The sequence below is a fragment of the Oenanthe melanoleuca genome, chromosome 19, assembly GCF_029582105.1.
Source record: "Oenanthe melanoleuca isolate GR-GAL-2019-014 chromosome 19, OMel1.0, whole genome shotgun sequence".
NCBI lineage: Eukaryota > Metazoa > Chordata > Aves > Passeriformes > Muscicapidae > Oenanthe > Oenanthe melanoleuca.
Window position 1 is genome coordinate 10628000 of NC_079352.1, and position 11194 is coordinate 10639193.

General features: G+C 44.2%; 1 protein-coding gene across 3 annotated transcripts in view; it reads right to left on the reverse strand.

The window, feature by feature from the left end:
• BAZ1B (bromodomain adjacent to zinc finger domain 1B) overlaps positions 1-11152 on the reverse strand; it is a 43386-nt gene extending 32234 nt beyond the window's left edge. The window contains exons 1-4 of one of the 3 annotated variants that reach the window (XM_056506587.1): positions 10909-11152; positions 4597-4713; positions 2352-2496; positions 1337-1535 (exon numbers count right to left, since the gene is read on the reverse strand). In XM_056506587.1, coding sequence (XP_056362562.1) covers positions 1337-1535; positions 2352-2496; positions 4597-4713; positions 10909-11021 — 574 coding nt within the window. In that variant the 5' untranslated portion in view covers positions 11022-11152. The remainder of the gene's footprint in view (positions 1-1336; positions 1536-2351; positions 2497-4596; positions 4714-10908) is intronic. The other 2 variants (XM_056506588.1, XM_056506589.1) reach the window with 2 other exon arrangements.
• Positions 11153-11194: the final 42 nt, after the last annotated feature.

The following is an 11194-nucleotide window of genomic DNA, read 5'->3' on the forward strand; positions in this document are numbered from 1 at the left end:
GCAGTATCCAATCTTGGAGTGCTGCACTAGCAATGCCCACAGCTGCTGGAATACCATGCACCGATAAACAAAGGATCATGGTAAATATTTTTTAAACACCACATTCAAAACTGCTGCTGTAAATTTGATCACTGAGCATTGTTGAAGTAAAAGGTACTTCCCATACCTCTTATGCAGCATCTCAAGAGAACCACCACTCAATAAAAAATACATGTGTAAATAAATAAAGCATCATTAGCCCATCTCCAAGCACAACTCCTGTTTCCAATGACGCGTGTAAGGCCAAATTGCTTCTGAAACACCTTTTTTTTTTACTTCCTGATTATATAGACCACTGCAATGAAATCAGAACAGCTCATAACATTACCCATCAGAAATTTTTAAGCTCAGACTTAGATCTTGGTATAACTTCTTTTCCACTTGACTTTGCTATTTGCTTGCTGGGCTATTTTCAAAGTTTCCTCTTCTCGACATTAGAGGAGATTACACACACTCTCCCATATGCTGGAAGTCACTATTTACAAATGCCAACAGTTTATTTATTTATGAGACTTTAAAATAAAGCTCTCCAGGTTAGAACTATGTTGTGGGATTGGGGTTGGTTTGCTTGAAAACAATTTTTGCAATTTGTTTGAAAGAATTTTGTTATTCCATTTTAAGAAGTTGCACAAGATAAGGATAAACTTAATGTGTTTGGCTGGTGTTTTGTTTTGTTTTCCTTTCAACAACACTTCCTCAGAGTCTAGAAAAGCCTTAGACACCACTACCTAGCTCTGCATCATGGAAGAGCATATGAAAGAAGAATAAGGTTTTAAAGGATGCTTTACTTTGAACTCCTAGGAAACAGAAATTGTCTCAACATACGAAAATTGAAAAGAGAATAAACAAAAAATTAAAAAAACCCCACTTATTTTTTATAACAACCAGGGACAAAGAGAATTAGAGCTTGTCTCTGACTCCAAAAGAACATACTTTAGAACTAGGGAGGTTTCCTCTGAGGATGAACATCACAGCAGAACTTTGTAATTTTGAACAAACCTTGGGTGTTCCCCTCATTTTTTTTTTAAATACACTTGTTATACTTTAGACATCTATACATTTCATGCATTGCTTTTGGTATTACACCTTAGAATGACAGCACATCTGCTTTAAATCAGGCAAGAACAGGTGAAAGCCAACAGCACTGATGCCCCAAAAATGCAACACTAACAAGGATAACTTTTGGATTTTCACCCCATAACACTGTTTAGACATTCACAGCCCAGCCCTGAGATGTACATAAACTCCAACACTCACTGCCAGGTGCTACGCACTGCCATGCTGTGTCTCTACTTACTCATACCGTCCCTTCTGTTGTCATCCTCCTTCAGCATAGCTTCCTTCTGGTTGTCCTGGGCTGCCTGGCTGGAGTTCTCCTTGTCACTTGATGGAGAATGACAGGCTCCATCAGATTTCTTTTCTGAGGCCTCTTCATCAACTTTCTCCAGGGGATGTATTTTCACAACTTTTACAGGCAACATTTTCTCCTTACCAACCTGCACCGAAATATTGGAGGAAGACTGAACTTGAACAAGACAGGTGAGCTACTGGGCTTTAACACTATGAGGAAGGGAAAAATACCCGCTTAGACAACGTAGAAGCAAAACTCCTAACCCACAGTGTTTTCCAATGCTGCCTCCTCAGCCCAAGGACACAGTATGTGCACAAGGTGCAAGCGTGTTCTCAGCAAACCCAGCTGTCCTACACATTGATCACATACAACATTAACTCTTCCACATTTTCAAAAAGTTTTGAGTTTCATCAACAGTCCCAGATTTGGAGGGAATTTTCAAATCTTTAAGGCCTTTTTAGAGATTTTTAAGCTTTGACTTCAAGCTCCATTTGTTTCAGACTACTGCTCCTTCTGGCAATGTGTAAGGTGAAAAGATTATGATAGATGGTTACATTTAATTTCTTCTAAGTAAATAATGTATTTATATATAAACAGACTATCAAATATTTAAGTAATTTAACAATTTTATCTGTTTCTCATGCACACACAAGTATTAGTCATTTTCCTCTTACTATTATTCCAGGATCCTGGAATGGCTTGAGTTGGAGGGCCCTTAAAGATCATCCAGTTCCAAATCCTTGCCATAGATAGGAACATCTCCCACCAGAAGTATGGCTGAACCACAAAACCATTTTCCATCCAAAAGCAGGTGCTGTCACTGGGATTCTCCAGAGAATAAATTTTCACATCCTTCTAGTAACTTGAGTAGCTAACACATTCTTCCCATCTCCTGGCTCTTTAGCTATCTGGAATTAGCCCTATGCAAAAGCATGGGATAAAATGGAAAACATATCCTTACCTCAAAGTCACACTCTTCTCCCACTGCGAATTTGGTCATGATCTCCAACCAAGCTGCATCCACCAACTTTTCCAATGACACAGTGTTGTGGTGGACTATTTCCAGGACCAGCTTCTCATACCAGATAGGGAACTCCTCCTTTAAGCTAAGCAAGCACAGCAATTTTCATTATTCAGGGAATAAAAGCTCAAATGGAAAGTACCCTCACATTTCCCAATTCCAAGAATTCCTGTTAAGAGCCAGGACACTGTCTAAGGCAGATGTTCCATTAGCATGCAAACATCCAAGGGCGGCTTTTTGCTCTCCTCCCTTCCCCTAGCACTCCCCCACCTGTTAGCTGGCATGAAAATCCCAACTGTCCTGTATCCCAGAAGGAATACTGTAAACACTGAGAAAGAGTAGCACTGAGTGTGAACCCTTTCATGATGGTTATTACTGTTTCTCTATTAGATATTAAACATAGATCAAGATGATGCAATTATCCTGGGGCTTGTTACTTTAAAATGTTTGTTTCCAATAACACCACAATTCTGATGAAGATTCAGCATTTCCTTCTCCCCCACCAGGCTGACAGTGCAGTAAAGACAGGGGCAGGTTTACACAATCAAATTATCTTGCCAGAGAAAAATATCTTGCGTTTCACATGTCATGATCTTCAAACTTTTCCATTCAAAGAAAAGCAAGGACTGTGACATTTACTTCCCTTCTAAAAGCTGACCTCAGGTAGCTGACAGGGGCACTAAGGAACACATTGCATAAGGCCTTCTGGCTAAAAAGTAAAGTCCGTTTCAAGTTGCCATAAGGAAGAAAAAAATACTCCCTTTTTCCAAAGCACTTTCAGCTTCCCAGACTCCAGGATCTGTGGCTGAGAACCCTCAAGTATATGTGCTGTGTTACAACTGACATAAGCAAATTTATCCTTTTAGCAACCTATTGAAATGAACTTTTTTATCCAGTTTAGTGTTGAGTATTTAAGCAGACAAATTGCCTGGGAAGCTTTTCATCCCATTCCAAAGAGACAAGACTAAAATTTCATTTCACAGAATCTTTCTCCCCCCTCTCCACCCTTAAGAGAGATTATAGATAAATTTGTTATTGAGAAATTCGAGAAATCTCCCATTTCTATTTCACTGACATTTCTTAATGTTTCCAGAAGTGGTCAATCAATCCAACACAGATAACCAAAAGAAAGTAGCAGTAGAACACTGGGTTTTGACTCAGGATTTTAAGTTTATGGAGCTGCCTCTGCACTGACCCTGCCCTCTCAAACAAGAACACCAGGGAGTAAAGCCAGTAAAGGCAGTAGCTCTTTCTTTCTCTGAAAGAAATAAGGACTATTTGCAAATGGCCTTCTTATTTGTTGGCTTTAAGGCTGCGATTAACCACAAATGATGGTGAATTTCTCCTTAGGAGAAGGCTGTGAACTCTATGCCAACGGATCAGAAATGTGAGAGAGACAGTTTGAAAATAGAGAGATGCAGCAGAAAATTCCACTTCTTAGGTGGACATTCTCCTCAGTTTATATCCAGGGGGAAAAAAGTCCAAGTCATCAGTTGACAGAATGGACAAATATGTTACTTGTTTGGCATAACTCCTACTATTTGGTAATCACACAGTAAATAATATGTGTTGGTTGAGACAAGGACTTGCACCTTTACAGAAAAATTCACTTCTACGACAAGGGCAATGCTGGATCTTATCCAAGGATTCCTGTGGGCTAGAAGGGGTCGGGGCCACAGCAGCCCAGAGGAACACAATCAACACAGAGCAAGGACTCTTCTTGTTTCCAAGTAGAGCAGATTCCCCAAAATCTCACTACAACCTTTTTTTATTTAGTGCAACAACTCTAATGCAGTTTTGGAGGAAATAATTGCAGGTGTGGACCTGGCTGATCTCAAACACTTCAACCAACTTTTTAAATTCTATTTTGACTTTACATTGTTCAAGATTTGTTATGTTTTCCTCTAAAATATTCCCAATACTCCAGGGGCTTAAAAATATGCCAAGTGCCATATGCTCAACTATTTTAGTACCAAGACACAGCACTAAATAAGTAAATTACCCAATTGCATTAGTGATGGTATAAAACTTGGACTTAATTTACTTTCAATTCCAGAATTCCCAGATTTCCTTAAAGCTCCTTACCTCACCTCACCTTACCAACTAGCCACACACATTCCCAAGCCCACTCTTACACCCCAATACCTAAAGAAAGGCACCAACTCATGTCTCCTCTGGTACTTACAGCTCAGCAACCTCCTGCTCCTCCTCCCAAGCCTCTTTGTGTGTCAGCTGGCTGCTTCCTGTGCTCTTGCATGTCCAAATCCGCTCGCTGTATCGCTCTAAACGTGCTTCGTACTCTCTGTACAAGTGGCAGCTCAGGAAAACAGCATTTATGCAGTGGAGAGCACAATCACCATAGCACAAAAAAGTAAAATTTAATTCAACTTTTATGACTGGAGTGTACATAGGCTAAGGAAAGCCTCAGTACCGTCGAATCCTGCAACTACTGTGAGGATGCTGTGCTAAAACCCAATGTCTTGGTGCTTGTCCTGCTCATCTTGGCACAGAAGGTTCTCATCACCAATAGCTCAGCTGCACTGCACAAGGAGAACACAGATGGCTGAAGGTTTCACAGCATTGCTAACTTACTTTTCAGCTTTTCCAGTCTGATACACTGGAAAACAGCACAATCAATGTCACAGGCACATGTAGGAAGTACAGCATGGATTGCTGCTAAATTCCTGACAATAACTGTTGTGGTACTGCTACTACAGTGCCTTATGGTGGTGCTACAAAATCCAGATGCAAATTACCAGGCTACCCATTACCCCTGATCTTTTGAAAAAAAAACTAAAAAAAAAAAACCTAAACCATTTGAAACTGAAACCCCTAGAAAGGCCATTTTTTCCTTTGGTTTCAAACAAGAGCATCCTTTTGCATTCCAACATGAGGATCTCTCTCATCAACTACATCACCTGCTTTATGGAATCACAGAATCCCAGAATGGTTTGGTGAGAAGGGACATTAAAGTCCATCTTGTTCCACCCCCCGTCACAGGCAGGGTCTAGACTAGGTTGCTCCAAGCCCTGTCCAACCTGGCCTTGAACACTTCCACGGCTTCTCTAGACAACCTGTGCCAGGGGCTCATCATCCGCACAGCAATGAACTTCTTCTTAATGTCTAATCCAAATCTATTCTCTTTTAATTTGAAATCATTCCTACCTGTCCTGTCACATTATGCTCTCGTAAAAAGTCCCTCTGTCTTTCTTGTTGGCTCCCTTCAGGTGCCAACACTCCTGTGTCACAAACTGCCTCAAGGTTATGCTATTCCAGGTAGAAATACACGATTAAAGGGTGCCTGGGCAAGACACTAGGGTGCAGAGAGCATAAGCCACTATGCTGTGAGCATCTTTGACTGCTCTCCCTGGTCCACCTGAGTGGTAATTAATGGTCAGGGTAAAGAGAGAGAGCAGCTACTTCACACTTACTGGACAGAAGATGCACAGGCACAATTATCAGTGTGGTGTAAGTCCACACCAATTGCTCCGTGATCAAGTTGGCACATGCCTTCTAATGGAAAGTTAAGAGGAGAAATTCTAAGAAAAGTACCTTTTGCTTCTCCTGCATATGCTCTCCAGCAGCAAAGCCAGCATGCAGCATAAGGCACACTGGGTATAGCCACAGCTCAGCCCACTGCCACAGAGTCTTGTGGGAACAGCAGAATGCTCTACACTCTTGCACAGGCAGAGCCACCAGCCACAGCAAAGCACTCGGCGTGTCTCACACATTCTGTCATTCAAGAACATTTTAGTGCAACCAATCTATATTTTTTTTCCTTTTTAGAGACTCCTATTAGAACTGCAACTTCAGCAAAGCGAATTTCCTTAGATGTCTCCTCACAGCCCCAGTGTAAAGCGTAACAAGGTACAGCTGCTGCATTATGGGTCTTGATGTACAGGTAACTCACAGACACAGCAAGCAGCACTGTGCAAGGATATTACCCAGGAACAGAGTCAACTCCAGAAGAGTCTGCCACAGCACTCCCTTTTCCTGCAGCACACTGCAAAAATCCAGCAGAAATCCCATGGTCTCCCAGCTTGTGGAGTCTCCTGCTCCTCAGCAGAAGAACAGACCTGACAAGTCATCACTCCACTATGATTCAAGACCTCTGGCCCATTCTTACCCTCCTTGGGGTTTAAAATATGCCAATTTTTTCACAGAAACAAGAGGTTCTATGGTTCAGCAGCAGGAAGTTTGATCACTGTGGTGGAGCAGAGCCAAGGAAAAAAATCACAGCTCACAGGGAGCTCATCTACAAAGCCCCACCAACCAGCCCAGAAATGTCACTGTGATGCCTGTTGTAGTGATGCTGAGCTAGGAGAGAAAAAAAATATAAAAAATTAAATCAAACAAGAAAGCAGGAATCCTCTTTGAATTTATAGCAACTTGAGACTGGCACAGGTTGCCCAGAGTAGCTGTGGCTGTCCCATCCCTGGGGCCAGGTTGGACAGGTCTTGGAGCAATATGGTCTAGTGAGAGCTGTCCCTGCCCACAGGACAAGGGAGTGGAACAAGATGAGCTTTAAGATCCCTTCCAACCAAGCCATTCTAATATTCTATGATTCAATGAACCAATTAATCACTTTAATAATGACTAAGCTGCAACCATAATACTATTTATTCCTGTGCCTTTCCCACAAAGAATAGCATTAAAACCAAATCCAATCCTCATAGCAGACAGAAGCTTAAATGCAGGAGCAACAGTCATCTCCAGCTCTACCCACCAATGCCTCTCTACATTCTCCCTTGCTTTCCTTCTGTCTAGCTGCCGAATAATTGAATGATTCATTTTTTCCCCCAAACATCATTTCCCATATCAGCAGGGATATCCAAGAGATTCTCCCTACGAATGTTCCCCTCCTTGTACACACCTATGAGAACATGCTTAACCTCACCACATCAGGACTTACATTTCCCAGACCAGCCTGAAGTTAGAAGTGACAGATATGGCCATTCCCTGTTCAGCTCAGATCTACCTCTTCCATGCAATTTAATTCCATCTCCAGCTGGTCAGCTCATCTAACACTGACCCTGGACACACTCCTTACCCAGGGCTCCAGACTTGTCCCACAGTGCTGATCCTGCCTTTGTGCTCTGCCAAGACCTCCGAGTTAGGTCCTGCTTTGAATTCCTGGGGCCAGCACAAAGCCAAAATACAGGAGGATGTTTCTGCAAAGTTTACTATAGCTCAAACTTTCCACTACATAAATGCTGGTTTCTTTCTCCACTCAGACTGGAAACAAACCCAAGAAATTTCAGATCGTTCAGCAGGTCTTATCTGGGACTGCGAGTCATCATGCCCCTGGTGTGCCATAACGAACCCATCTCTCTACACAACTGGAGCCTCCATTGCCAAAAATTCCCAGCACAAGAATAAATAAAAAAACCCTGGACACAAGCTACTTGTGAACATTGTCCAAAAAGCTATGAATAACATGTATATTAAACGAAACACCTGACTACCCATTGTGTAGCTGTTAATACATCACATCTGTTTGCATCCCAGTGCAAATCACCCAATGCTGAAAGGTAGCAAAATTAAAGTATAAACAAAATTACAGGAAAAAAAAGGGACCCTTTTAAAGAAAGATGTTTAGAAGTAACCAAGCTAACTAATGGACAAAACAACTGCTGAGGGAATAAAAAGTTTACTTCTTCTTCAGTTAGTAATTTTTGGGAGAGCACTAGTATCAACTCCAAAAAACGGTTTTACTCAATCTGAATTGTTAGCATTTATATTAGCCAAGAAGGTAAACTTCCCAGAAAGGCAGGTACATTTATAAGGTGTTACTCCTTGGATGTGTGGCAAAGTTCTTCTGCAATTGGAGAGTGTGACACAACAGCGCCTTGGTGTTGCCATCTTCCAGGCAGAGTTTGTCTGGCCAGCATCACATGTGAGGATGTGAGCAGCAGCCTTTAACCTGCCAAACCTGGCCCAACCCCTCCTCTTCCTTGTACTGATACCATACAGAAGTATGAACTAAAGAAAGACAACAGGTTTTTATTCAGAGAGGAGACAATACAGCTTCCCAAAACCATGCACCGGAAGCTGAGGGAAAGCTTTGCCTGGAACAGCCCAGGCTGGCTGAGCTCTCTGAACTCAGCATCCCTCCTGATCCAGCAGCAGTTTTCCAAACCATGCTGCGGCAGACCCACACGCCCACAGCTGAGCTGATCTTCACCAGGGTACACACTGCGTATTCGGGAGACTGCAAATGTTCAGCATCCACTGCACTAGTGACAGGACCATACACATGCAAAGCATTTTCCTGCTCAAAGCAGACCCCACTGAGCTCATGTAGGGATGAGTCTAGCCCTGGCTGCCCCATGGTCTGCCATCCCCACACACACACAATTAGCAGGGATCAAGGCTTTGCCAGGATGCAAAGGGCTCTACACAGCAGGACTTCTCTTAGAACATTTTTGCAGGATTTGGCAGTTAAAGGAAAAACTAAAGCTGCAAAGGAAAAAGAGGCCCAAATAAACACCTGGGCTCTGCTGACCAGCTTATTCCACTCCCACTGCCGGCAAACACTTCCATAACACACACCCAAGGGGCAGATGTCTCTCCTCATGCACACCACCAGAGCGTCCATTTTTTGTGCAACCCAATCTGATGCAGCTGCAAACTATGACCAAAAAAAAAGCTTTAAGAACTTTTGATGTCTTTAAAATGCCTCACTTGTAGCTGTGCAGTAGAAGAACTTACACAGTCTTTAGGGAAAGAGTTGATCAATAATTTTCCAAGATAGAAAACAATTAATGAAAATATATTCTGTCAGGTCTTGGCATAAGTAACACTGAGTAAAGACTCAGGTACCTCCTGGCACACTCTCAGTAGGCCCTTCCCATCTTCCAGAGCCACTCCTCCTCAACACTATCTAGGATAAATAGAAGTGGCTAAAAAAACCCTCCAAGTCTTCCTTGGGTAACATCTCCCTCCAGCTCACTGGCTCATTTGCCATTTTCTGTTCCACTTTTGGCCTAGCATATATTATACACAGTCAACAAAGCAAAGCAGAAACCCAGTATTGCTTGGTTTCTCTTTATAGCCTCATGACGTCTGCCTGCAAACATGAACTTTCTAGAACATGGTTGCCTCCCACAGCACCCCATGAAGTACTTCCTTCAAGAAAAGAGCATCTCTCCAGAACCTCAGTGCTTGCCTTGGTTTCTTCTTTTCATCTGATGCTGCAGCTAACACCCTCTGCTCTCTGAAGGAGAAACTGTCTTTTTTTCCCTTAATTTTAATATCACCCAAGTGTTTGCACAAACACGTTCTCTACCTACTCTATAGGTTCACAAGAGCCGCCCAACAAAAAGATCATCTCAGACAGATCCCCAGAACACCTGTGTACTGTTCTGACACGGCAAATAACCCTTAAAGACACATCTTCTTTTATAAAAGTAGTACTTAGGCTTAAACTCTTTTTGATCGCTATCATTCCTCACAGGGAAAGAACTGCCTGGTCAGGTGGATGACTGAGCTACTTTCAGTTTGCACACACCAAAAGAGCAGGTTGGCGTCACAGGCTGAATGTTTTAATCTGAAATACAGTTAAAAAGCAAGTCTCCAACACTGTACCTAATCTCATTCTACTGGGCTGAGTGCATTAACAATGTCTACCTGCACTCAAGAGATGCATTTCCTCTTCAAAAGCCACCTAATCCTTCCCAGGGGCTTCCTCTGCCTGTTCTGCTCACTACAGAAGCAAGACACTCTTCAACACAGAGTCTGTGGAAGTTCTGAAGCCCTTTTGTCTTCCACACTGCCAACATCACCTTTCTATATCCATGCATTCGCCATCACTTAGAGCCCTTCCTTAGTTCTCAACTCAGATCCTGATTTTCATAACACAAACACCGACCCAGCCTTCTGAAGTGGCAAGTCTGCACGTTACAGCGCCGAGGTCCTGCCCCTTCAGCCTTGCTGCGGACCTGGACCGTGGCTCTGCTGCCGCGCAGCTCTGTCAGTCAGCTGCCCGGCCTATGGTCAGTTCCTGCGATCAAGGGTTGTCACACGCAGAGGGGAAAAAAAAAAAAATTCTTTTTTTTTTTTTTAATGCAAAAACAGCCTAGGAAGAGATACGTTCTGAACGAAAGCCTGAGATGCACACAGGGAAAGCTGTTGCCGCTGTTTAATTCTCTAGAAATTAAGGACAGCAGAAGCCTCCGATGCCAGTGTGCTCCTTGCCCGCAGAACCCCAACGTCTGCACCCGCTCTAGGAGTGCCTGAATTGCTCACAGCCCACTTTGACGGTCCCCGGTGCCCTTAATTCCGCTCCCCGCCCGCTCCAGCCACGCGGAACTGCTGTCCCGCTTCTCCCGCCCGCCTGAACAGGCTCCAGAACTCTTCAGGGAATAACGACCCCGCGGCAGCGCCCGCCGTGCTCTCCTCACAGTCCCACTCCCCGCCCGGCCCCACCGTCGCTTTGTTCAGCTCCACTGCCCCGGGACCCACCCCAGCCCCCCCACGCCCCCGGTGTGGCGGATACTCGCGGGTGCGGAAGGCCTCCTGCGTGTGGGGGATGACGAACCGCTCGCCCGGCTCCCCCGGCGGCAATGGCTTAGCCAGCGGGAACGGCTTGCGGCCGAGTAGCGGCGCCATGGTGGGACCCGGCGGGGCCCGGGCAGGACGGTTGAAAAATGGCGGGAGATTCCGCTCCCCCTCACGGCGGGCGGCGGGACCGGCCCCGCGCGCGCGCCCCGATCCTGCCGCCCCGCCCCACAGCACCCACCCCCCGCGCCGTGGCGCCGACAGTCTATTGGCTGAAAGCCCGC